The 26,096-nt window shown below is 48.9% G+C and overlaps 2 protein-coding genes across 5 annotated transcripts in view; one reads left to right on the top strand and one right to left on the bottom strand.

Annotated features, from left to right (window-relative positions):
• Window positions 1–17,819, top strand: part of SMAD3 (SMAD family member 3) — a 65,446-nt gene extending 47,627 nt beyond the window's left edge. For 2 of the 4 annotated variants that reach the window (XM_027644360.1, XM_027644359.1), the window contains 8 exons: window positions 2,079–2,272; window positions 3,066–3,200; window positions 3,826–3,900; window positions 4,966–5,016; window positions 10,433–10,645; window positions 11,938–12,075; window positions 14,313–14,457; window positions 17,513–17,636. In XM_027644360.1, the coding sequence (XP_027500161.1) occupies window positions 2,188–2,272; window positions 3,066–3,200; window positions 3,826–3,900; window positions 4,966–5,016; window positions 10,433–10,645; window positions 11,938–12,075; window positions 14,313–14,457; window positions 17,513–17,636 (966 nt within the window). In that variant the 5' untranslated portion in view covers window positions 2,079–2,187. Of the gene's footprint in view, window positions 1–2,078; window positions 2,273–3,065; window positions 3,201–3,825; window positions 3,901–4,965; window positions 5,017–10,432; window positions 10,646–11,937; window positions 12,076–14,312; window positions 14,458–17,512 lie in introns of all 4 variants that reach the window. The other 2 variants (XM_027644357.1, XM_027644358.1) reach the window with 2 other exon arrangements.
• Window positions 17,820–23,537: 5,718 nt separating this feature from the next.
• The window catches only part of AAGAB (alpha and gamma adaptin binding protein), a 19,454-nt gene continuing 16,895 nt past the window's right edge, over window positions 23,538–26,096 (bottom strand). The window contains exon 10 of the mRNA XM_027644570.1: window positions 23,538–25,767. Coding sequence (XP_027500371.1) covers window positions 25,690–25,767 — 78 coding nt within the window. The 3' untranslated portion in view covers window positions 23,538–25,689. The remainder of the gene's footprint in view (window positions 25,768–26,096) is intronic.

Raw genomic sequence — 26,096 nt, 5'->3', positions numbered from 1 at the left:
TTCTTCCCCAGATGTTGTTTTGTCCCAAGTCCCTTCATGGGGAGCGTGAGGAGAGATTTCACAACCATAAAAACACAATTAGCCCCTGGGGCTTTAGGGAAATCTGATTTCTTGTACCATATCTCCTTATTGAGGGGAGAGGGGAGAAGGGGAGGTTGTATTTGAAAATAAAACATATGGCTGTGTCATTTTAAAAAGTCTTTTTAGATAAGATTGTAGAGAATTCCATTTCTTTCTGCCTTAGGGACAGCATTCATGCCAGAGCCCTGGGATGAGGGGAGGTGCACTTTCCCCTCCTGCTCACTGGGAAGCTGGTTGTTATAGAGAGTTTCTTCTATCCTGGGAAATGTAGGGAGAGACCCCTCCTTGCAAATAATCCCGAAGTCAAACATATTTTGTGTGAGTTCAACCCAAATCTGTCAGTGCTGCTGTGACATCCATGTGCTGATGGTGACTGGGAGCAGGAATAACACTTCTCACCGTTCTGTCTCCTCTGGGATATTTGGAATAATCTCTCTGAGTCTTCTCTCCTTTCTCCTCTCTTACTTCCAAGATCTCCTGCCAGGCAGGCAAAGAAGTTTGAGAAGAGAACAGAGAATCAGTCCTGGTTTGCTCCTTGTTTCAGCCTCCTCTCATTTTGTTAAATTTAGTGGATATTCTCACACTCTCATATATATTTTTTAAAAAATTTCCCAACCATGGCCCCATTTCCAGTCATGGCCCCATTGAAATCAATACCCAAATTCCCACCTTCCACAGCAGTTCAGCTCTGGACACTGGTGCTTTCCCTGTGAATATTCCACCTGGGAAGAGCAGTTTTTGGCTTTCCTGTCTTTTTTGGCTTTTTACCTTCCTCAGTGTCGTAGCAGTGTTTACAAGAGGTGTGTGTGATACCAAACTCTGCCAGAGAAACTTTTGGGAACACTCTCTTAGGGCAGCCAAGCCTAGAGCAGCCTCTTGGAATAATTGTTTGTGTGTTTTGGTTTGGGTTTGTTTTGGTTTGTTTTTTTTTAGCTTGGCTGCCAACACAAAGAACCGAGGGAAATAATTCCCAGTAAAAATTTCATTTTTCGTGATTTTTTTTCACTCGTTCTTTGACAAATTAAAACCCAGAAATATTTCATTTCACCAAAGCCCTCGAGTGTTTCATTTGGGTCATTAAGGAAAGCAAGGGAAATGAAGGGTTAGACTTCAAAGGAAGTGCCTGGGGGCAGTTCTTGTTCATTCAGGATGGAGGAGACCCTGCTCCAGCTCTTTGCTCTGCTGGAGAGGAGCTGAACACACTTGTCTTGCTTCCCAGGAAGGTTTTTCCTAGGAAGAGGCTACTCAGGGGTGAAGATAGGATTAGATGAAAAATGAGCTGTTATTTGCTTTCAAGCTGCAGTTTAATAAATGAAACTGGAAACCTTGTTTGTTTGTAATGTTCCTGAACTTTATATAGATAAATTAGATAACTTGGAAGGAAAGATGATTTTTGTCCCATTGAAAATTCGTGTGTCCATGTTTAAAAGTCCTCTTTTATTACCACAGGCTTTAAGATGTAACACCTTTACATTCACAGCAGGAGTTGTTGAGAGCTGGGCAAACACCCTGTTTGTCAGGACACACAGCAGTGTTTAAAAATACCACTAAATCAATGTATTCTTGCTTGCTTTTGTCTCTGCCTCCAAATTAATCATAAAATTAGTAAATCCAGGGCAGGGCTGTTATGTGGTGAGATCCTGGGAAGAGATTCTTCCCTGTGAGGGTGGGCAGGCCCTGGCACAGGTTGCCCAGAGAAGCTGTGGCTGCCCCTGGATCCCTGGAAGTGTCCAAGGCCGGGTTGGATGAACTTGGAGCAACCTGGGCTAGTGGAAGGTGTCCCTGCCCATGGCAGGGGATGGGATGAGATGATCTTTAATGCCCTTCCAACCCAAACCAGTCTGTGATTCCAGGATTTTCCAGTTTATGGAGGTACCCTGAAGGCTGGGCCTGGATCCCTCCCGGTGCCGGCGACCGGCACCTCTCGGGATCGCGTCGGGGTCGAACCCACGCATTTTAATCCCAAGCTAAATCCTCCCATCCCTGTTTTGCTGCAGATCCCTGGATGGCAGGCTCCAAGTATCCCACAGGAAAGGCCTCCCCCATGTGATCTACTGCCGGCTGTGGCGCTGGCCAGACCTGCACAGCCACCATGAGCTGCGGGCCATGGAGATGTGCGAGTACGCCTTCAACATGAAGAAGGATGAAGTCTGTGTCAACCCCTACCATTACCAAAGAGTGGAAACCCCAGGTACTGCCAGATCCTTGCCCAATCCTCCTCTTCTCCCTCCCAGCACGAGGGATTTCTAAGTGTGTTTCTACGTTGTATTTATTATTGATGATAATCTCTTTGCTGGAGGCGGTGGAATAATTTATGAATCTGCACCCAGGGGGGAAAATAGCACTTGGAGTGGATGAAATCCAGTGGCAGGTGGTGTTGTTGCCAGGTTCCTCCTGTGGCTTTGTGTGCACAGAAACCACTCACACACGCAGTGGGAACTGTGGTGGTGTTCTGTGTGTCCCTAATTGTTGGTGTGAAATTAAGGATAAACTTCCTGTGAAGAGGATCTAAGAACAGCTCCCAGCACAGCTAAACTTCCTGTTCTGGAGTCTCCTCCTGCCTCTGAGAGAGGCTTTGAGGTGGAGCTGCAGCTCCTTATGTCAGCACAAGTCTGCAGAGCCAGTAGGGATGTTTGTGCTGATCCCACCTCGCTGCTCCATTTGATGTGAAACATTCCTTTTCAATCATGTGCTGTAACTTCTCTTAAATGGCTTTGCAAGAAGACCTGTTTCTTTGCCTGAGAAGGGCCAGAGAGTCCAGGTGTAGTTCTAAGTATCCCACCCCCCCCAGCTGGGATGTGTCAGGAATAAAAAACACCTTTACCTGCTCTTATTCCAGAAGGAAGCACCAAATCAGGTCCCTCCATTGGCAACTCTGTGTTCCATATATTTAAGGCTGTAACTCCAAACTGGTTTCTCTCATTTCCCAGTGTTTCAGTCCCTTTGTTTCAAAGCTGTTGTGTTTTTTCCCTCCCCTGGTGCAGTGTTGCCCCCGGTGCTGGTGCCCCGGCACACGGAGATTCCGGCCGAATTCCCGCCGTTAGACGACTACAGCCACTCCATCCCAGAGAACACTAACTTCCCAGCAGGTATCGAGCCCCAGAGCAACTACATTCCAGGTACCATATCCCTTCCATACAGCCAGCACAGGGAAAGGGGCATGTTGTACAGGGAATCACGTGTGTTCCCAGCTGGAGGACTGGGAAGTCTTTCTTCCCATCGTTGCTCCCAACCTGGACAAAAAGAGGTGCAAGTGTAAATGTCCTTAAACTCACCTCTTCCCTTCACTTGTACCTACTGAGTTTATTGTGAAATCCAAAGCCTGAACGTGCCCTCAGCAGGTTTAGATTGGAATGAAATCCAGTCGTTTTAATTGGAGTCAAACTCTCTAAATTTCTGATGGAGTCGAGCTCTTCTATTTCTGTATCTCTCTCACAAGCAATTTACACTTTATTTGCATGGACAAACTGTGCAGCTGCACTCCAGGAGAGGAAAAATATGTGGACAGAAAACTGTGTCTCGATGGCTTCAAGTTTTAGGGGCTGGAAATCCAGATTTTTTGTTTCCCCCCTCCTCTGTTATTCACATCCTGGTTGGGTTGGCCCCTCCCTTCAGCAGCTTGAGGAAGAAAAGTAACAAAAAGGAATTTTACCTCTTTGTGAATAACACAGTAAATGGTTTTGGTGTCTAAAATCCAAACTTTTCATGCAGTGGCACTGACAGTCTGATCATTTTATGCTTTAGAAACCCCTCCTCCAGGATATTTGAGTGAGGATGGAGAAACCAGTGACCACCAGATGAATCCCAGCATGGATGCAGGTAAGTCACCTTCTGCCTTTTGCTGCAGCTTTCTGGGTCATATCAGAGACCCTCTAAAAGTTTTTCTTTGGGCAGTGAGGATTTGAGGTGGTTTGAGGAGTTTTATCCCAGTAGGAGTGTAAATGTAGCCTGAAATCTCATCTAGAGCACAGGGCTGTGTGTTTGAGAGCTGAAAGGCACAACGTGTTCCTTCTTCTCTCCAAAATCCAGCATCAAATTTTACCAAGCAGGAGTCTGAAACAGTAAAGACACACCCAAGGACGACAATTTATCTTGTGTTTTGTGTCCATGTGCAGGAAGATTGTGCCCTGTTCTGCAGAGGCATTTTTCTCACCATTTATATAAATAATGAAGAAATAGATAACAAAGAAATAAATAAGATAAATTTTGATAATAAAGGTAAATTGAAATACTAAAGAAATCTGAACTTAAATGTCCAGTTTATGTATATTTCAAAGGACCACAAGCAGATTTGGTTTTAAAGGGGTTTATCATTTCAACACTAAGAAAGTTGAGTGCCTGGGTTCTCTCTCGTTGCCAAGAAAACAAAGTAACCAGGTTTAGGATGGACCAAATTTTAATGGTTGAGGACAAAATTCTGCCAGCTGTTTAGTCAGATCTGTACAGCCTGATCCAATATTCCCCAGTCCCAAACCCAGTCAGATTTGGGGATATAAAGTGTCAGGTTTCCAGCTGTTATGAGTATGTTTTGTGCCTGGCAATGCAGAACCAAGCTCCTCACTGGACTGGGTTTATCTGGAGCTGTCAGGATGATCTCTGAAATTTCCCTGCCTGCAAGTGGAAGTAAAACATCCCAACTCCACGCTCAGTTTGCAAAATTAATGGGTTAAGCTTCAGTGGAGATGTAGCAAGTTGATCTAAGTAATAAGTTTGGAAGCTCACGTAAGGATTAATAAACATCAGAGAAGCTGCAGGTGTCAAAAAGGAGACTGGAGTGAGAAGTGGGTTATCCCTCCAACAAGCCTGGGCAGCACTGAGGATCCTGGGTGAGCGTTTTCCCTTGTGCAGAAGCCACACCAATAATTATCCTGTCTTGATTTTCAGGTTCTCCAAACTTATCACCCAACCCCATGTCTCCAGCACACAATAATCTGGGTAAGCATGTGAGCTTGGGAACTGGGTGTAATTACAGTCAGGAGAGTGACATTTTAATGATGGCATTTCATGAGGTTGGGCACTTCTGATGAGGTTGTGGGCACTGCTGATGTTCCTTTCCACTAATCCTCTTTGCTGTGATAACAGTGGTTTGTAGTAACTGTATAGGAAATGAAGAAATCTGAACTTACATCAGAGTTAAATAAAAAGCCCAAGAAATGTTGGCAGATAAATACCAGAAAGAATGAGGGAAGGACTGCAGCAAACCCTCCCTTGTTTGATTACGTGACTTTGCAAGAATATATGTCCTTTTCTGTCTGTTTTGCTGCTGGGTTTGTGTTCTTATATTTTTAAAAGACGCAGATTGAGTTGTTAAATTTTGTCTCCTGGAAAGTTACTCAGTAAATTTGGAGTGCTTAGTAGTCTCTTTTATGACATACCAATGGTTTTAAGCTAACAGGGGGGGCAGGTTTGGATTAGATGTTGGGAAGGAATTGTTCTCTGGGAGGATGGGGAGGCCCTGGCACAGGTTGCCCAGAGAAGCTGTGGCTGCCCCATCCCTGGAAGTGTCTAAGGCCAGGTTGGAGCAACCTGGGATAGAGGAAGGTGTCCCTGCCCATGGCAAGGGGTGGAATTGGATGAGATTTAAGGTCTCTTCCAACCCAAACCATTCCAGGATTCTATTCCCTACCTTTAATGTGCTGCTGCTGCCCTTTACTTTCATACCTCCAGACTGAAGGTCTGATCTCCATCAGGCTGAGCTCTCACCCTGTTGGAATTGCTCTCCATGGTGTGCCATAAAAAGCCCTCTCAGCTCTGCCTGGCTGCAGGATCAGCTCTCCAACTGTTCATTATCCAGCAGACAGAGGCCACTTGAGATTACTCTTGAATAACCAAGGCCATAAAGTTTACATATGCTTTTAATCCTGGCACGGAGGACTTTGACACTGCTCCAAAATTTGTCACTCATTGGCTGACTTGTGGATATCTTGGGGCTGTTGGGGAGGGGATTTCTTTTCCCTTCTTCTTTTTTTCCCCTTTTCCCCCCTTTTTTTCCCCTTTTTTCTTTTTTTTTTTTTTTTTTTTAAAACATTGCCAGGGTGCCACAAAAGTGTTATTTCTTTACCTGTTACAGCCCAAGAAGAGAATAAATGGCAGAGTAACCTTTATTTCCTTTTTTTGCTGGAATCTATTATGCTCCAGGGTGCTCCCTGGGAGCTGATGAGATTTTCTAGCAAAAAGATTTTAAACCTAAAAATAAAAAGCCAATTATGTGTAAAAAAACCAACCTGGCAAGTTGACTGTGGCATCTGCCTTAGAAAAGAGTTTCTAGGAAAGAGGCCCCAATCCATAACAGGGACACTGGTTATTAACACATGTCAGATGTCTCGTGTGCTGTCTGGTGACAAAAAATAAGTAGAAGCAGGTGAAGCTGGTTAACCACAAGGAATCTCTTTGTAGTCTAAGGAGCAGACAGCAGAAAAGCACTTTAACTCCCCGACATTAAAAGATACCTTTCAATTTTGCAAGCCAAATATTTATTGCCCTCAGACAAGAGCTTCCCCGAGTGAAGAACTCCTCGTGGCTTTTAATTTTATTGTCAGTTTTTGCCTGTGAGGAAGCTAGAAAATAATAACTAAATGAAATGGCACACAGATGAGCAACACTCCAAACTGTGCCAGGGCAAAATTGGCATCAGCTGCCCCTTGGAGATGGTTTATCTACAATAAGGAACTGCTACAGCAGTGGAAGGGAACACAGACCTTCAGCCTGATGGTTCCTGCAGCCCAGGAAGGGCTCTGAGCTGCAGCACTCCTGCCTTTGCTGTGCCCTGGAATTCCATGGATCAGAACACTCCAGTGTCTGGGGCTGGTGTTTGATCTAACCAGGATTTCCCTGGATGTTTGTGAAGAAAATGGGACAGAAATTTAAAACCCACAGCAGAGTGTGCAGGGAGGGAGTTTCTCACCCATGGAGGGTGGGGGACGTTCAGAGCTTTGCCACAAAGAAAATGATGTCCCATAAAGGGTTGATTTCTTTGTTTGAGCAGAACGACCTGGAGCTTTTAAGACACTTTACTTTGTGTAAACTGAACTTTGCACTTAAATCCCATGGCCATATTCCAGAGAATTACAGGGGCAATAAACTGGCACGAGGCAGAGGGAGTGGGACACCAGAAGCAGGGTGAGTTTGGGCTGCAGGGGATGGATTCCAGCACAAAGCTGGAATTTGGGATTGAAGGAACTCAGGGAGTTTCATCTTTCCACTCACAGCCACAAAAGTGTTGCAAGGTAACACACTGGGATCTTTTTTTCCCTCCTTTCAGCTGTGTGTTGGATTTGGGAGCATTCTGGTTTGAGTCCAGAGTTACAGCTGTCACATTTTCAGTTGTCAAACGTAAGCTTTCAATGGGATCTGCAGATATCCAGGGATCTCTTCCCTGTTCCCGAAACACGGGCCGGGGAAAATACGGAAAACAATCGAAACGAAAGGAGAGTTGCCAGCATTCTGTGGACATTGGGAATGAAGTCAGGGAGTTGAGGCTGGCTGAGGGCCAGCCCTGTGGTCCATGGATATTGTTGTTTGGAGGGAGGCAGCCCCTTGGAGCACAGGAAATCCATTGTCAGGGTTTGCTCCGCGCAAGACTTGACGCAAAAGCTGTGAGAGAAACGAGCACATGCCCCACGGTCACATCAACAGTCACACAGACCTCGGGAACACTGTGTTGAAACTCTCTTTCCCAGAGGAAAGCCAGCCCTCCCCTGAGCACAGAGGGAAGGGAGCACGCACATCTATTCATCCCTTCGTTCCTGAGGAGGGAATTAGGATTAATGCCCTTGGAAAACATCTCTCCGCAGCTTCTCAGTATCAAACACATCCACTGAAACGAGGAAAACAACTTGTCTTGGGCTCAGAGCACATTAAAAAGAGAGCAAAGCAGCCAGGAGATTGTTTCCCTCCAGAGTGAACAGGCAGGACTTTCATCTTGCAGGGAAGATGCAGAATGGGAACATCCCAGGGGACACTTCAGACAGCAGAGCTGGGCCAGTCAAGGCTGGGATTGTGTGGGGATGATTCAGGCAGGATTTGCCTGGTTTTCATGCCTCCTGTTGTAGTTGATTGTGTGCCCCCTCAGGATTCTTTGGCTTTAGCAGAGCTCCAGTCTCTCCCTTTTCCCCAAGCAGTAAAGCCATAAATTGAAAATGAATATTTAGGACAGCTCTAACACAAGAGGAAACTCGCCCATCCCAAGGCAGCTTAAGCTGAAGTTTAAAACTACAAATCACAGGAGAAAGCAGCATCATTAAAAGCTTGGTTGCTGCTTTTAGAGGCAAGTTGTTCTCCAAGCCAGCATTTGTTGGTTTGTGTCTTTCCTCAAGCTGCAAATAGGCCGGAAATCAAATTTCTGTCCCTCCTTCAGTGGGGAATCCACAGTTCCCTCGAGCCCCAGCCAAGAGGAGGTGGTTCCTGAAGGGAAGGACCACGAAACCATGGAGAGCAATAAAGGTTTTGGTGTTTCTATAACTTGGATAGTACCAGTCTGAGGGTGTTACTTTGGGATCAGCAGAAGCTGATTTGATTTTTCTGGAGCTGAGCAGCCTTTCAGTCAGAGGCACTTGCTGTGGAGTCAGAGCAGAGTCATGGGGAACACAATCTGTTTTCTTAAGTGGGTGGACCCACCTTAGGGGACTGATTAGTGCTGGTGATTGCTGTGCCTCTCCCCAAAACTGCTGGAGGAACGTGCCTGGTGTGGCAGTTCCCAGTGGGAAAACCATCCAGGAGGAAAAGGCAGAGACCTGTGTGATTCCTGGATGTGTTCAGTATCTCTGCAGATGAGGACAGGGACTTGCTTTTAAGCTATAGAATTGTTGAAAATGTGAGGAAATGGCAGGGAAAAGAAGCTGGGAATGAGTAGAAGCTCCAAAGTTCCTGGTCTTTGAAGATTGCTGAGGATTACAGAGTTCCCCAGATGCACTTCAATTCCTTATTGCAGTCAGCAAAACTGGTAACAAAGCAGAAACCAAAGAGTTTTTCCTGATTATTGGTGACTTTGGGAACTCATATAGAGCAGTGACAGAGGAAACCAGGATCTTTGGGCTGGAGCCAGTCTGCTCCAACCTGTGCCTAAAGGTTATGGAGCAACAGCAGGTACCAGCTGAGAAAAGACTCCCAAACCTGTGCAGAGACTCGGTGTGACAGGAGGCTGGGATGAGAAAAACCTGTCTTGGATTGTCTGGGAGCTGATCTCTTAAGCCCCAGATTGGTGTGAGTGGTGCAGGAGCAGCAGATGGGAAAGCCTCTGGAAAAACTGGGCTTTGCTGCTCCCTGTTAACTCCTTGGCCAGATGGGAGCTGCTCTGTGCTGCCTCTAAGCACCACTTGAATGGATGGGAATGAAGTGATAACTTGGGGGGAGGACTGGAGGGAATTCTCCTCTTGCACTGGATGTGGGGAATAGCACTTAGGAATTACCTTAGTCTGCTTTTCACTTCCCCTGCTCGGTAGAGTCTTGGCTCTCAGCAGGACTGGGCACCTTCTAGAGCTGTTTTTCCAAGAAATTTGACTTGAGCCTTCCTCTGCTGGAATTTCCTTGGCTTCAGTGGGAGCAGTTAAATCATTCCATGGTGTTTGACTGTCCCACCTTGCTGGGCTGTGAAGTGTTGTCCTCCTGAAAATGCCTCACTCTGCTCATCAACTTGGGTCCCTTTGCTTTGGTCCAAGAGCTGAGTGAAACCAGAGCCCCAAGGAAAGAGATGTGCCATCATCTTACTGGGGAATGGATTTGCTTTGAATGCTCTGAGATCACGAGCACTGGGATTTTTATTTTATAATTTAATTCTAATTTTCTATTTCATTTAATTCTCATTTTTAAGTCACTTTATTGCCAGTGTTACACACAATTTGGGGCGTATTTCAGGCAGCTCTACTGGTTTTATCAGTGGCAGAGTCAGTAAGAGGGAAAGCTGGACTTGCTGGCTGTGAGTGCACAGATTTAGGGTTCAGAGACCTGTGCTGTTGAGAGCAGGTTTGTGCTCTGCTCTTTCCAAGTTTTTCTGTTCCTTCTTTTTCTCTCCTTTTGGGTCCTGGCTGCCTAAAAGTGATCCCACATTCCCCTTTCCTAGTAAAGCTAAGTTTATGTTTTGAATTTTCTCCAGTCTGGAGGTGCTGCAGTGCCACCTCCCTTGCCAAGTGACCAACCCTTGGCTGTTCGTGATCCTTCCAGGGGCCAAAACTCAAGGGGGGGGTGGGGGGTGGTGACGTCACCTTTTGGCTGCAGCCCATTAAAACCCATCAAGTAATTAAAGCTGGGTTAAAGTGAGCCTGAGGAACGAAGCAGGACAACATTTCCCCCCAGTCCCTGTATTTCCATCCCCTCCTGAGGGCCTGGCAGTCACTTGGGTCTGTGTTTGGTGCAGACCTGCAGCCCGTCACCTACTGCGAGCCGGCCTTCTGGTGCTCCATCTCCTACTACGAGCTCAACCAGAGGGTGGGAGAGACCTTCCACGCCTCCCAGCCCTCCATGACCGTGGATGGATTCACCGACCCGTCGAATTCCGAGCGTTTCTGCCTGGGTTTGCTCTCCAACGTGAACAGGAACGCCGCCGTGGAGCTCACCAGGCGACACATCGGTAATTCCCGCCGCCTTCCCGAGGTGGAGGGGGGAGGCCTGCCCGTGATCCCTTTGATTAGCTAATTGGCACAAAGTTGGGAAGGTCTGGAACACTGGTGTTGGAAAACCCATGGAGCTTTAGGGGGGCTGATCTTCCATAAGGCAACGCTAGTTGTGGTTTTTTCATCTAATCGTAATAAAAAAACCGTGCCCAAGGAACATTAAAATTGGTGCACGGAATAGAGACAGAATTCCTGGGTATTCAGGTGGATGTCAGGGATAATTGTGTCTATTCCTTTTCCCTCCTGCACTATTTGATTTTCTGACTGACCTTTTATAAATAGAGACTTAGTTCCTTGGTTGTCATCTCAATTTCCACTTTTCCTGCTTATCCTGCAGGGTGACATTCAGTTTGTTTTCAGTTAAACTTGAGCTAAATAGAATATCCCAAAATCATGCAATTTTACTAAAAGGCAAAATTTCTTATGCTTTGCTGTTTCCTCCTGACTTCTATCAAAACTGAACCTGATTTTTGTTCTAATTTTTCTCCCTTTTCCTGAGCAACAGGAGAATCCTCCCCCTTGTACAGGAGGATCTTTCCACTTGTTTCAAATATGATTTCTGGCACTAAAAAAAAAACCAAAACACCAAAACCCACCAAGATTCCAAAATCAGGTTTTAAATCCAGCTGTTAAATCAGGCTCCTTATGCTCTGTGGAAGGATGAAAGCAAGATATTGAACTAGGAGTGTAAGACCACAGCAAATGTTTATTTGAGCAGCCAAAGTGGATTTGTTTCATTATTAATTGAGATTTTAATGATTTGTGGAAACACCCACAGGAGATGTGTGTTTGTCCTTGTACAAAACATCACCTCAAACAACAGGCAGTGAGTTGAAAATGCTGTATAATTTATTACCAAATCACTAAATGAGTAACCAAGCAGTTTGTCCAGCTGGGATGACTTTGAGAGAGGGCTGAAAACCACGTGTTGACTGATAAAACCTTCACCTGAAAAATATCAGGGTGTGTTTGGAGGGAGCTCTGGGCAGGTGGGGAATGTCTGGGATTGGCAGGGGGGGCTGGAGGTGAAATTCTGGCTTTATAAATTAGTTCCTGCCTCCCTCAGCTCTCCTCACTCACAGACCAATTCATTGGCGTGTCCACCGGGATGGATTTTCCATCACCCATCGTTGAGGTGCTCCAGAGCTGCCTCATGCTGAGGGTTCCTAAGTCTCTGCCAGCTCTTGGAGCAGGTTTTGGAGGTGATTTCTGTCTCATCTGACGGTCCCCTGTGCCCTGTGTTTCCCAGGAAGAGGAGTCAGGCTCTACTACATCGGCGGGGAGGTGTTTGCCGAGTGCCTCAGTGACAGTGCCATCTTCGTGCAGTCCCCCAACTGCAACCAGCGCTACGGCTGGCACCCTGCCACTGTCTGCAAGATCCCCCCAGGTAAGGGACTCCCACAGCTCCACCTTCCCCAAGATCCCCAGAGGTAAAGGATGTCCCACACCTGCTGCAGGATCCCCCCAGGGTAAGGGATGGTCCTCACCTGCTGCAGGATATCCCCAGAGAAAGGATGTCCCACACAGATCCACCTTCTGCAGGATCCCCCTAGGGAAGGGATGGCCCCACAGCTCCACCTTTCTCAAGATCTCCCTAGGGAAAGATTGTCCCCCACAGCTCCACCTTCTGTAGGATATCCCCAGGGAAGGGATGGCCCCAAAGCTCCACTTTCTGCAGGGAAGGGATGGCCAGGATATCCCCAGGGAAGGGGTTTCCCCACAGCTCCACCTTGCCCAAGATCCTCCCCAGGTAAGGGATGGCCCCACAGCTCCACCTTCTGTAGGATCCCTTCAGGGAAGGATTGTCCCCCACAGCTCTACCTTGCCCAAGATCCCCCCCAGGAAGGATTGTCCCTCATAGCTTCACCTTCTGCAGGTTATTTAGCTAGGCTTACCAAAGCTAATTTTTTACAGTTAAAAGTATGTATATATTTTTTAAAAAATGGACTTCTTTGTTTAGAAATATTTGACTAGAGATTGCTGTTCTTTTGAGAGGAGACCCACACGCTGCAGGCTCCGGCCCATCTGAATGGGTTTCCTTTCTCAGATGTTTGGGAAGCAGCTGCCAGTGTTGCAAACATGACTTAATTCTCCAGCCACATCACAAGAGTCCACCCTGGCTGGAGTCAACATCTGCAGGCACAACCCGCCCCCATTTCCTCTCTCCATCCAGCTGAGGAGCATTTTTTGGCCACCAGCTCTCCCCACTTTCACCACAGTCCTTGGCTGCCTTCTCAGCTCATCCTCGAATCTCTGCTGGGTTCGAAGCGGTTTCTTCACTCCCCCGTTGCCAAGATCGAGTTATTCCCACTCCTCCCTGTGGAGAGACCCATTCCCAGTCCCTGCTGAGCTCTGGGCAGCCTGGCACTGTGATGCTCACCAAAACTGGTGCTCTTTGTGCCCTGGTGCTCTCACCCTTCCAGCCTCTGCTTTGCTTCCCCTCAAACCCCCTGCCAGGCTCCTGCCCCCTGGGCTGTGCTTTTCCAGGAGCCCAGCAGTGGTTCCTGCAGCTGCCTGGGGTCACACTTTGCTCCACACAGCTCGACCCAGAGCTGATGGCGAGGTGAGAGCAGCCCCAGAGAGGAGGCTCACGAGGGATTTTTAGAAAAGTACAATTCATCCCGGTGCAAAATGTTGTTTTTCAGCCTTGGCCCATGTGTAATCCCACATGAGCAGTAGTTGTGTGCCAAGTTTGGTAGTTTAACTTGTTTGTGGTTAGCTGGGAGAAAGCAAGAGCAGCAGCACTTTTTTTCAAGAGTGATGCATTTATTAATTTATTTAAACTACGAAGGATGTGATTTTTTATTTCACCTTTATCCCCTAAGAGCAGTTGAATAAACTGTTTCCAGTCTTTTAGCTGGGACTAAACACTGGGGAGAAGAGCTCCAGTTTTAAAAGGAAAGTCTTTGGCACCTGCTGGTGAAATGGCAGAGAGGATTTGAGCAGGAGCAGCTCTGCCACCAGCCCCACCAGCCTTTTGAACCCTCAGAGCTGCTTCCTGCCTTGGCAGGATGGTTTCACTTCAGAACTTCTCCATCGTACTGCCAGACCCCATGGAAATCCAGCCCCAGGGAGCTCCTGTTTTTATCCTGTGCATTCCTCCCCCTCAGGCCCTGCAGTGATCACTGTGATCAAACCTTACGGTCACAGCTGGGCTTTAAATCATGACGTGAGGGAAAACTGTACAGGAGAGACAAGGAGGTTCCACAGGAGGACCCAGGTCTGGTCTCACCCATCACAACCTGCTGTGTGGGCACCAGCATCCATCATTCCCTGTCCTTGTCCTGCTCCCTTTCCAGCAGATGAGCTGTGAAAGTGTGTCACCCTCCATCCCTTCCTCTGAAATGCTGTGTTTGAACAACCTGGCTGTGGCACCACGTGCTCTGAGATCCTGGCAGAGCAGCCTGGAGCTCCTTGCCACCCTGGGGAAGGGATGGGATCAGGAAGGGATGGGGGGAAGGGATGGGATCAGGAAGGGATGGGGGGAAGGGATGGGGTCAGGAAGGGATGGGGGGAAGGGATGGGATCAGGAAGGGATGGGGGGAAGAGATGGGGTCAGGAAGGGATGGATTTCTCACCCTCATTACACTGATGCCTGGTCCTTGTCCTGTTCTCCTCTCACAGGGTGCAACTTGAAGATCTTCAACAACCAGGAATTTGCTGCTCTGCTGGCTCAGTCAGTGAACCAGGGCTTCGAGGCCGTGTACCAGCTGACCAGGATGTGCACCATCAGGATGAGCTTCGTCAAGGGCTGGGGAGCAGAGTACAGGTCAGGCTTTGGGAGGAAACTTGGCTCTGTGTGTGTCTGTGCTTGCCTTCCACTCCTGTAATTCCCAGCCTAGGAGGGTCCTGCAAAGCCCTTATTCCCATTTGAAGGGTGGGAATTAGCCCAGTGTCCGGGTTGTAGCTGCTGGGAGTTGATCTCACCTCTTGTTTTTCCCATCCTATTTGTGCCAAACACACCTTGTGGGATGCACCTGGAGCACCACAAGTGTCTGGTACAAACCAGGAGCTTTACCTGAAGCACAGCAGATAAATACAGGTGGGCCAGGGAGGGGACTCCTACAGGTTTTTTTCTTAAAATTTGATGTTTCTTTAATGGTTTGAGCCAGGACCAGAGAATCATAGAATCATGGAATGGTTTGGGTGGGAAAGGACCTTAAAGCTCATCCAGTCCCACCCCCTGCCATGGGCAGGGACACCTTCCACTAGCCCAGCTTGCTCCAAGTTCATCCAGCCTGGCCTTGGACACTTCCAGGGATGGGGCAGCCACAGCTTCTCTGTACCAGGGCCTCCCCACCCTCCCAGGAACAATTCCTTCCCAGTATCCCATCTAACCCTCCCCTCTGGCCATGGGAAGACATTCCCTGTGTCCTGTCCCTCCAGGTCATTGTGAAAGTGTATCCAATGTGAGTGTGGGTGCTTCCTGCAGATTGGGTTTAATGCTTCTTTTACCAGGGACTGATGGGATTAAACCAAAGCAGATGATTGGCTTGAAAAATTTCTGTTTAAAAGAACTGTTTGAGTTGCTGCAAAATTACAGTTAAATCTTCTGCTCCTTTCCTTAGGGCTTGTCACAGGGCAAGGGCTTAAATGTGGGAGAAAGAGGATCCCTGTTTTTCCCAGTGAAAACTGAAGATAAATAAGGAGGTGCAGTGGGCCTCATGTTTGGGATGGAGGATATGGTTACTCTGAGCACACAGGGCCAGTGGGGATGGTGTGGGGAACAGAGTATTCCATGGCTTGGGCTGCTGCCACCCCTCTGAGACAGGGAGCAAACACCCAAGGGAGTGTAGCCAGCATTTGTTGGGACAAGCAGGGGAGACGGAATTCCTTGGGAAATGAACGTTGTTTTATGAGAGAGAAAGCTAGTGAGGATTTAAGCCAAAAGTGATCTGGAAAGATTGCCTGTGTCCCCTTTGATTTGAAAGTCTGGATCAGTCCCTGCCTTGCTGAGGCCGTGTCCTGCTGCTCCCCACGACTCGTGGTGGGCAGGGATCCACCCCGGGATCAGCCCCGGGATCAGCCGGAGCCTGAGCCCGGCACGTTCCGCTCCCACTTTCTCATTTCTCCAGATGTTTGGAGTCCATTTTGTTTTGAAATGGTCCTGCCCGTGGGCCAGGCCTGGCTCTGAGCCAGGGCAGGGAATGAGATCCAGCTGAGCTCCGTCACTTACGGAAAGTCGGGATCTTGCTGGGGATGGGAGGCCCCGAGCCCTGCGCTCCCCCCGGAGCTGCTCCTGCCTTTCCCTGCCTCCAGATCCTCCCTCTGGCTGCCTTTGCCAGAGCATGGGTGGGTGCTGAGCTGGCTCAGGCATGGAGGTGTTCCTGAGGGAGCAGCATCCAGGGCTCTGTTCCCTGGTTCCTGGTTCAGCCTTCCCAGCAGTCTGGTGGGGGGTGTTCAGACTCATGTGTGCCAGGGATCTGGGGGAGGGAAGAGGGGAAAAGCAGATTCCATGAGCAGCCTGGGATACAGAGGTTCAGTGGGAGCCCAGTGGAGGAAGCTGAAGGCACAGAGAGCTTTGAGGGTTTGCCTTTCCAAAAGGCTGGAGCCAACATGTTCCCTCGGTGGGAGGACAGGATGAAGTTTAGTGGGAGAGACTTGGAGAGGGCAGAAGTGTGGAGTTTTGTTGGGAACAGTTGTTGGACTGTTCGGTGCCAGGCTGGGATCAGGCAGCAAGGGGGGTGCTCAGGGTGAAGGGAGACAGTTTTCCTGGGATCTGAGAGCTTTGTGTGCTTCCTGGGAGTTGGTAGAGCCAGGGGTGCTCTGCTCCCCCTTCCTGCTGCCCAAACAGCCCACGGGACACCCCTGGACAAACCACTCCCCAGGGAATCACTGCAGGGCTCCAGCCAGGCCCAGACACCCACCCTGGAGTGGGAGCACAGGGACAGGGATGGAGGGGGAGCACAGGGACAGGGATGGAGGGGGAGCATAGAGAGCAGGATGGTGGTGGGAGCTCAGGGCAGCCCCCCGAGCTGAGGATCCCCCTTTCACCAGCCATGTCTCCCTGGGCCCCACGGGCTCTGAGTTCTCCCTCCCACCACCAGATTCCAAGGACACCACCAGATTCCAAGGACAGCTTCTATGGGAAATGAGGGTGTAAAACAAAGCTGTTTCTCTTGTTTCTCCCTCCTCCACAGCAGCTGTCCCTGCATCTCTGCCTGCAACAAGACTTGGGCCATGACTGGGCAGAGGAGGGAGAGCCCCTTGCCCTGTGCCTTGGCCTTTCTTCCCTTCCTGTCCTCCCCATCTCTTCCTGCTTTACTGTCTGGGGACACTCCATGGGGTCTGCCATGGGATAACAGGGAGGAGAGTGGGACAGGGCCATGCACAGGGAGTCTGGGAACACCCAGGGCCATGGGGGGGAGTCTGAAGGGCTCAGGGTGATCTCCCTCCAGCACGTCCACACTCTGCTAAAACCCAAAGATCTGGTAAAAAGGGAATGTCCTTGTCTTGGACACAGGGAAACTGAACCTGTTTGGTGAACACTCCCCTTGCTGTCCCGTTAAGAAGGGTCTGGAAAATCAAACTGAAGGATTTTGCTGAGATGAACACCTTCCTTTCCCTTCAGGGAATCACCTGCCTGCTCCCAGGAATCTGAGCAGTGAACAGGTTCCATGGAGAGTTGCTCCTGTGGGATCATAGCAAACATAAAGGGACAAAGTGGGTTTTTAAAAGAGCAGCACAGACCAGGAGCTGTTGCAGAGCAGAGCCATTCCCTGGGCCCCGTGCGGGACTAAGCAGGAAGGAACGTTGAGGAGCTGTAAAACCTTTCCCATGTTCTGTAAGTGATTTGTGTCCTTGTGTCCTGTGTCCCCTGGTAGGAGGCAGACAGTGACCAGCACTCCCTGCTGGATCGAGCTGCACCTCAACGGCCCCTTGCAGTGGCTGGACAAGGTCCTCACCCAGATGGGCTCCCCCAGCATCCGCTGCTCCAGTGTCTCCTAAGGAAACTCCTCCTGGGGGGAACAGAGACTCCAGAAAACCCTTAGCAAAAGGCATAGTCAAACAAATTCCCAGTTATTCAAGTTGATAAAGAAAAAAAACAATCTGCTCTTAAAAAAAAAGAAAAAAAAAAGAAAAAAAAGTGGGTTTTCTTCGTTTTGTTGGTTTTTTAAATACCCTGTTTAAGCCACTTCCACTGAAACCGTCGGCACTTTGGTTGGGATGCTCCCGTTGCGGTTGGAATTTGGAGCTGGAGTTTATCCTGATAAAGGACTGGAGAGTGCTGTGCCTCCCCCTCTGTGTGAGCACACAGGAGCCACCACAGCTCCAAGGAAACTTTCCCTCTGCCTCACACAACTCCAGGGATGACTCCTGCTCGTGCATTCCCTTGTCATCCACCTGATCCACACCTGGAATTGCAGCAGCAGGGGGGGAGAGGAAGCATTTAAAGCACCCAAAGGAACAGATTCCTCCAGTGGTGTTCCTAAAAGGAAGGAATTTCCCACACTGCCCCCGAGGAGGCAGAGCCTTGGGATGCAGCTGAGGCCTCGTGGGTCAGACTGGATTGACGGGAAGCAAAAAGCCAAATTTAAGGCTCTTCCTGATGTTGCTGCAGCGATTTTTGACTGGAGCTGCTCCCAGATGGACAGTGGTCTGTGGGGAGCTCTGGAGTGGTTAAACCTTTGTCTGTTTGCATTAACTCCAGCAAGTTTGTGTTGTTCTCTCACTCTGTTGGATGGTGTTGCCTTTCCTGAAGCCGGAGGGGCTCCGTGGGATCCGTGTCCAGGTGGGACAGGGCTGGCAGTGCCCAGGCCCTCTGCCATGAGCACAACACACCCCAGGGTGGGGCATCCCCTGGGACAGCCTGGACAGCTCAGCCCAGCCCCTCTGCTGACAACTGATTCCAGCTGATGGAAATGCTCCGAGATGTGTTTTTGCCTGGAGAACTGGGGAGAGTGTGTATTTACTTGTATTATAAAATGTTCATTTTAAACATACATGCTCCAGACTGTTTAATATTTTTTTTTTCCCTGCAGCAACTGTCATGGCAAACAACTTCCACAACTGGAAAAAAACCCCCACCCTTAGCACTTGTTTTTATGGTTCACATTTGCCAAATAAGTCTCCTGACTTTGTCAGTGCTGTCCAGTTCTGTGTCTCTTTGTACCTGCAGTGAATATCTTACACATTTGTGCCAAAATGTTCGAGGGGGAGGGGAGAAAGTGAGAATCAGTTTCCTATGGAAATCTTTTTTTTCTTGGTGTTTTTTTTTTTATTATTATTTTCTATATGGAAGACAAGCCCAGCAGCTGGATGTGGCTGTGGGAAGGACTGGCTGGGCTGGGCTTTGGGCTGGTTTGTGTCGAGGCTTTAATCCTCCAAGCTGAGCTCCCAGGTGTGAGCACGGGCAGGGGTGGAGCGCCCTGATCCCGGGGGGAACTGCTTGGAATCACATCCCAGGAGTTTCCATGGACCTGCTTTCCCAGTGTCCTTGTTCCTGGGAGGCCTCTGTGTCAACCTCAGCTCCTGGTTTGTCAAACTCCACCACTTTTGGCCAGAGGGTCTGAGACGCTCGGAGGGCACCGGGACAGGCCGGGGGTCGCTGCTGCTCCTGGAAATGGGACATTTTAGGGAGTTTTCTTCCAGAAACGAGAAATTCCCTTTTTTAAAATATCTGGAATTGAAGTTCTGAGGAAGATTCTCGGTGTGGATGTGCTCCTGATGATGCAGCACCTGGGAATATCCTCTTGCAGAGTCCTGACTGGAGCTTTCCCTGTGCAGCACAACCTGGACCAGCACTGGAGCCTTTCTGAGGTGTTCATTTGGTTTAGTCTTTGCAGTGTGTCTGATGTGACTGGGGCAGGAAGAGCAGCTGCATAAAACAGGATTTTCTAGCCACTTACACAGTGGGTTTGTGTCTCACTGTGGTTTGATTCAGCGTTTATGTTCAGGTACAGGTTTCTAACCTGGTTGCAAACAAAAATTTATCCTGCGTTTTGTGGAAATGTTTGACTTTTGGCTCTTTAGGGAGAGAAGGGAAAATGTCTGCTCTGTAAAATGGCCCCAGGTTTCCTCTCTGAGTGTCTTATTTGCTTATTTTAGTGACAAATTGTTGTTGTCCTCAGAATCCTGGAGGAAGTTGGACTCTGGTGCCTTGTGCTCTAACAACAAAAATGGCACCTGAAATTCCAGAGTCGGGGATTACAGGTGACAGCGTGTGCAGCAGCCCAGCCTGACCCAGAGGCCACGAGTGGGAATAAATCCCAGTTTTAATATGAATTTTGCACACAGAGTCACCTCCTCAGCCAGCCTGCACTGCCAGCAGGAACCAGATCTGTATCTCCTTGCTAAGGGATAATTAATTGCTGGCTGTTATTAATTGAGGCCTTTTGAAAACCAGGATTCAGATGATGCATAAAAACTTTGGTTAATCTCCATCATCCCTTAAGTAAAATGACTTCCAGTGGAAAATGTGAGCTGGGCCAGCAGTGCAGTGAGATAAACCAGAGATTATCTCCACTAAAGTATTAATTTCCTGCCCTTTGTTTGCTTCTCACTAATTCATAAAAGCTTTGTGGGTGCCAGAGTTACCTTGGGAAGTGCAGTGGAGAGTCCTGAGCCGTGGGCAAACACAGGGATAAGGCTGGATGTGATCCCAGGGATGTTGTGGCTGCTCTGCCTTTGCTGTCGTGGTTCAGTGGTTGTATGGATAAAATTGAATTCCCATTCCTGCAGGCACCAAGGACAGGCAGCAGGAACTGAGCTGGGATTGCTGGGGGCAGTGGGGCCCTGAGGGCACAGGTGGCTTTGCTGGGGGTTGATTTTTCCTGGAACTTTACTGGGATGTGCCCAGCCCTGCCCTGGCTCAGATTCCAGCTCCAGCCTGGAATACCCTCTCCTTTCCTGGCAGTCTTGGCTATTCCACCAGGATTTCACACATTTTTGTTACTGGCAGAGTCAGTGGCAGGAACTTTGACCCTTTCCTGGGTGTGGCTGCACAGGGCCTGGTGCTGGAAGGTGCCACCGACGGCCTTCTGCCATTCCAGGGCTGGGCTGGTTTATTTTTCCTGTTAATGTATGGAATTGCAGTTTGCATTTTGTGTTAAGCTTGTCTTAGAAGTAATCCAGGGCTGTCCATTTGATTTAATCTCCAGGAATCAGTGTGCATATGTACAAAGATGGAGAAATCCAATCATAACTCATTTCCCCGGGGCTCTGCCTCCGTGTGCCAGGAAAAGGCTGAGTTACTTTGAATTCCTCCCAGTTTCCTCTCCCCTCATGGATCAGTGGAGTTGAACCTGCCCAGGACTCCTTTGCAGGGTGAAGGATATTCAGGACTCATCTCAAGCAGTGAGTGTTGGCATCTGTGCCTTGTGCTTCCTAACTGGAAAAGCACAGGGGAGAAGGACACGGTTTAGTGAAGGACTTCAGCCATGTCACAAGACATCCAGGAGCTTTCCTGGTTCTCTGAGGTACTGGACAGGTGGGAGGATGGAATTCTCCAGATATGCTAAGCTAGGATGAGGAACAGTCCCTCTGGAGTCCTGCAGGAGCGGTGTAGTCGAGCTCACTCTGGTTTGTACCACGAACGTGCTTTTGTATTTATGTTTTCTTTCTCGAGTATTCAGATGAATCAAATATTTAATTTTTAACAGCAAGGGCAGTTAAGGACTCGGAGTACTAACTGTTCCATCTGTTCCTTCCTGATGATTGCTGGGAATGAGGAGTGTGTGGTGTGAGGACAGAGCTGGGCACAGCCCCTGTGAGTGAAGCCCCAGGACTGCTGTGCTCCGGCCCCACACGGGGCTCCCTCAGGGGCCTTTTCCTAAAGCTCTCCAGGCTTTAAAAGGACAAAACCTGTTACTCCAGAACTGGTCGGTTCATCTTCTGCTCCCTCCAGCACTGGGGAGCCCACCCAGTGTCCCTGGGGAGTCACATCCAGCTCATTCCCGCCGGAGCTGCACCCTGGGATGGATCCCTCCGAGCATGTTTGTGTTAGTGTTAGAATTCCTGCTGTACCTCCCTGCCACCTCCCGCTTTGCCCTGGCATTACTCACTGTTTGTTACTCCAGGCCTGTCCCATGTACTCCCTCCCCTTCCCATGTTGCAACTGTAAGGTCTGTTTTTGACATTTTAATAAACTTTGATTTGAAAACTGAGGCTCGTGAGCGAATGGGGGTGTGGTAAGAATGTATCCGAGGGCACAGGCTGACAGTTTGGAGTTTGGAAACCTCAGGGAATTCGGAGACAGCAGCACCTCTAGGTTTGTGTAATAAAGGTTGTTCCCAGTAACACACAGGAGACCTCAGTGACAGGTAAGATCTCCATTCTTGGTATGGTTTTGTTCTTCAAGAATTTAAAGCCAGATATAAAAAATTAATTAAGACCCTGCAACTAGTTCTTGTAACTAACAGGATCCAAAGGGGAGCAGCACCGGAGCTCTGTGCTCCAAGGATTTATGGTCCAAGTGCTGGAAAAGTCAGAGGAAGCTGAACATTCTCTCCCTGCCCTGTGTTCAAACTGCTGCTGGACTTTCACCTTCGGGCTGGGAATTGGGGATCCCCATTCTCAGCTCAGGGAATTGGGGATCCTTGTTCTCAGCTCAGGGAATTGGGGATCCCCATTCTCAGCTCAGGGAATTGGGGATTCCCATTCTCAGCTCAGGGAATTGGGGATCCTTGTTCTCAGCTCAGGGAATTCTGGATCTCTATTCTCAGCTCAGGGAATTGGGGAGCTCTGTTCTCAGCTCAGGAGCTGCAGGGCAGCATTCCCTGCTCAGTCCCATGTCCCGTCAGGAGCAGATCCTAAATTCTGGTGCCTCCCTGTCTCAGGACTGCAGTGCTGTGCTGCACACCCGTGCTCAGCCAGGAAATCCTGAAGAAAAGCCTCGAAGAGCAGAGATTCCACCCCCTCCTCCCTGAGCAGCTGCTCCAGGGCTGTGCTCTGTCCCTGATGGAAAAGTGTCCCTGCCTGGAGCTCCCGGGCTGTATTTTTGGCTGTTATTCTGTGCTAAACAGGTTCCTGCAGCCTGTGGTCTCTGCAGGGATGCTCCTGCCCCTCCATCCCCTCCCGGAGGCAGAATTCCAAGAGCCTGTGGATGGAGGGTGGGCAGGTCAGGTGCCCTCCCGGGGGACAGTGACACATCCCTGGCATCCTGCTGGGCATTGTGCAGAGCCCGGGAAGGAGCCAAGGCACACGGTGATCCGTGAACTCCTTGTGGCTCTCCGAGGGTTTCACTGGAATTCACTTTTTTCTGGGCTGTTTTTCCTGACAGGATTTACGAGAACACTTTTTCCACTCGCTTTTCCAAGGATGTGGTAAGAAAGGGTCTCGGCCAGGCCTCGTGCTGGGGCTGCCAGAACTCCACCAGCGAGGCAGCAAATCCGTGCTCAGCTGGGGCTTCTGCTGCTGCTCACCTGCAGGGACCCTGCATTCCAGCATCCCAGGCTTCCCATCTGCTCTGGAAATGGGCAGCTGGAGCAAAGGGCAGGTTCAATAAGGAATTAAAAATCTCGAAACCTCACCAAAAAAAAAAAAAAAAAAGAGTGAATTGACCTTGCCTGGAATTTTTGGTTCAGGCAAAAGTTGGGTGACAAGTGGTTGCAGTGGCAGGAAAATCTTTGCCATCCCAGCCTGGCCTGTCCAGTAACACTGGAATGCCCAACCAGGACTGGGAATGCTGGAGCAGCAACTGGGAATTCTGAAAGTGGAGCTTCATACCTGGGACAAGGATGTAAAACGTGGTCAGTGAAGTGTCCCTGCCTAGGCAGGGGTGGAACTGGGTGGCCCTTAAGGTCACTTCCAACCCAAAAACTTCTGGAATTCTCTGAAAACCATGGGAATTCTTCTGTTGTTGCTGAACAAGGCTGTGGCACACAAAGAGAATCGGAGTGACAGACACAATTTCAGGTTTGCTTTTCCATTAATTATTCCCCTTTTATTCATTTCTGTAACTTCTTATTTTGTAAAGAAATTCTGTAGCCAAAACCAAAGTGTCTCTTCAGAAAGAAAACCCCAAACAACCCACAGAAAACCCCCAAGCCACCCCCAAATTAAACTCTGATTTAAAAACACAATAAAGGACCATTAAACTTTTTCCTGGTGTCTCCAGCCACACTTCCTGCCTCCATGATTTGTGCACCTATAAACAAGACACATATTTACAACAAAAATATGTTTAAAAGAGTTCTTAACCTGGGAATGAGCTGCTGCTGCCTTGTAAAAAGGCAGAAAAGAGCTGGATTTCAATTGGTATAATTTTATCAAATTTAAATAGTCAGGTGTCTATCACATGCCTGAAGGGTTGGTTTTATGAAGTATCCAAGTCCATGTTTTCCTCAGTGCCTCAACTCATTCCCTCTGCACTTTTGCCACTTGTCATTATTGCACAATAAACATTTGGAAAGGGAAAAAAAGTCTCCAAGTACCAAGAAGCCAAGATGGAAAACCATTCCCTGCTTGGAACAAACCACCTTCAGGTCCTTCCTGCAGCTCCCTGTGCTGGGAAAAGGCTGGAGAGCATGGGAGAAGGCAAGGCCTGGCAGCTGGTGGGCAGAGGTGGCTCTGGCAGGTGTTTCCTGGGATGTCTGTGCCTGTATCCCTGGGAAAGGAACGTTTCTCCTTAAAAACACTGCTCAGGTTTGGGGGGGAATGATTTACAAACTGCCAGGGAGGCTTCAGGTCTCGTTCCCAAACGCTGCAGTTTCGACCCAGGAAATGATTTCCAGCATTCCAAGGAGCTCATTTTCCTTTGATTTATCTCAGAAGGGACAAGGAATGTCAGGAGTGACTGTGGAAGTGCCTTCAGGATGCAAAGCCATCAGGTAACAGATGGCAAACCGATGGCTCAGCACTCGGGGAATTTACTGACAGGAAACCCAGACTTTGGAAAAGTTAATTCCAAACTTTCTGACTAAGGTTGTTTAACAGGGTGGATTTTCAGATTGAAAAGGGAAAGACAAGCACTGGAGAGGGTTGGACTCTTCCACAAGGGAATCTGTTGGCTGCCTCTTCCCACTGATCCAGTGAGTGTAGCAGAGAAGGAGCCAGGGTGGATTTACCCTTTCTCCTCTCATTCCCTCACCAGGCTCCACCTTCCTTCCTGTTTTCCTTCCTCCCATGTGACACTCCCAGCAGGTCTGTGCTGGGAGGATACACTCCATCAGGGATGGGGAATTCCAGCTGACCCCTGATCCCACACAGCAGCCAAGTGCCACTGGCACTCTGGTGCCTCCCAGGGAACCCACAGGAGTGGGAGCAATAAACACATCCAGAGGCACTTTGGAATCCCAGTGCTTTCCATAGGTATTCAGGAATTCAGGACAGGCTCCCCAGCTGCAGGGCTGTGTGTGCTGCCAGGCCTTGCAGGAGGTTTGGGCAGGGAATTCAACCCTGGAACAGCTGCAAAAATCTGTCTGGCATTTCAGCCCAAATTTAGTTTCTAGTGGAAAGCCAGGGAGCGTGGACAACACCTGACATTCCAGGGAAGGCCCACTTAGTTACACAGACAAAATTCCAACAGAACCAGAGCCCAGGGGCCATTTTTCATGGCTTTGGCACTGATGAACCAGCAGCCTTGGCACAGCATCCCCAGCAGGGCACAGTTCAGCAGCTTCCTCTTCACGGCTCATAGAAACCTGCTCAGTCTGAACTGGGAAAAAGCTCCATAAAACCATCAAACACGTGGAGTTGGGAATCAAGGAGTCGCTTCCCAACCCCCAGCCACGTGTGCAAAGATAACTGGGAGCACATTTGTTTATTTAAACTCCGAGGAGGAAACAATAAAAATGTTCATTTGAGAAATGTAAACTCATTCCTGTTTCCTTGAACCGCACGTGGCACCTTCCAGAGTCCTCTGGGAGAGGACAAAGGACAGTCAGACAAATCCACTGGAGCCAGGGATTGGTGTGGAATGTTCAACTCACTACAGTGACACGGGGAATCCTTTCCCCACTGACAGGGGCTAAAGCTAAATGGGGCTTTTGGCAATAAACACTTAATTACAGGGAAAGATCATTCCTGCAGGATTGCTCTGCAATTCCAGCTACAGAAGGACTCAGTTTTCTTCATCTGAGGAGAGACCTTCAATCTCATCTCTGTCTCCTCCAATTGCCATCCAGAAGGCTTTGGCCACCTACGATGGCAAAAAAGATGGGAAAGGAGAAAAATTCCCATGAAATGACTGAAAAATTTGAATTTACCACCCCAAAAAGAAGAGAGTGAGCAGCAGGTACATCTGGCAGCCAGGTTATCCAGATACAAACCAGGTTTGGAAGTGTGACCTCACCCCTCTGAGGTTAAGGAATTTCAGGAAATTATTTAGGATTCACAGGAGGCACCTCTGATACCAAACCTGTGCTAATTAAGGCCTGATTACATTTTCCAGGAGATCAAGGCTTTTTCATGGACTTGTGGAAGCTGGACAACAACCCCTGTGATTGCAGGGCCTTCAGCTGGGAGAGG

Source organism: Corapipo altera, unplaced genomic scaffold (genome assembly GCF_003945725.1).
Source record: "Corapipo altera isolate COAL_440 unplaced genomic scaffold, ASM394572v1 50, whole genome shotgun sequence".
Classification (NCBI taxonomy): domain Eukaryota; kingdom Metazoa; phylum Chordata; class Aves; order Passeriformes; family Pipridae; genus Corapipo; species Corapipo altera.
Note: the sequence above shows the minus strand (reverse complement) of the source record. Positions and strands in the feature narration are given on the sequence as shown.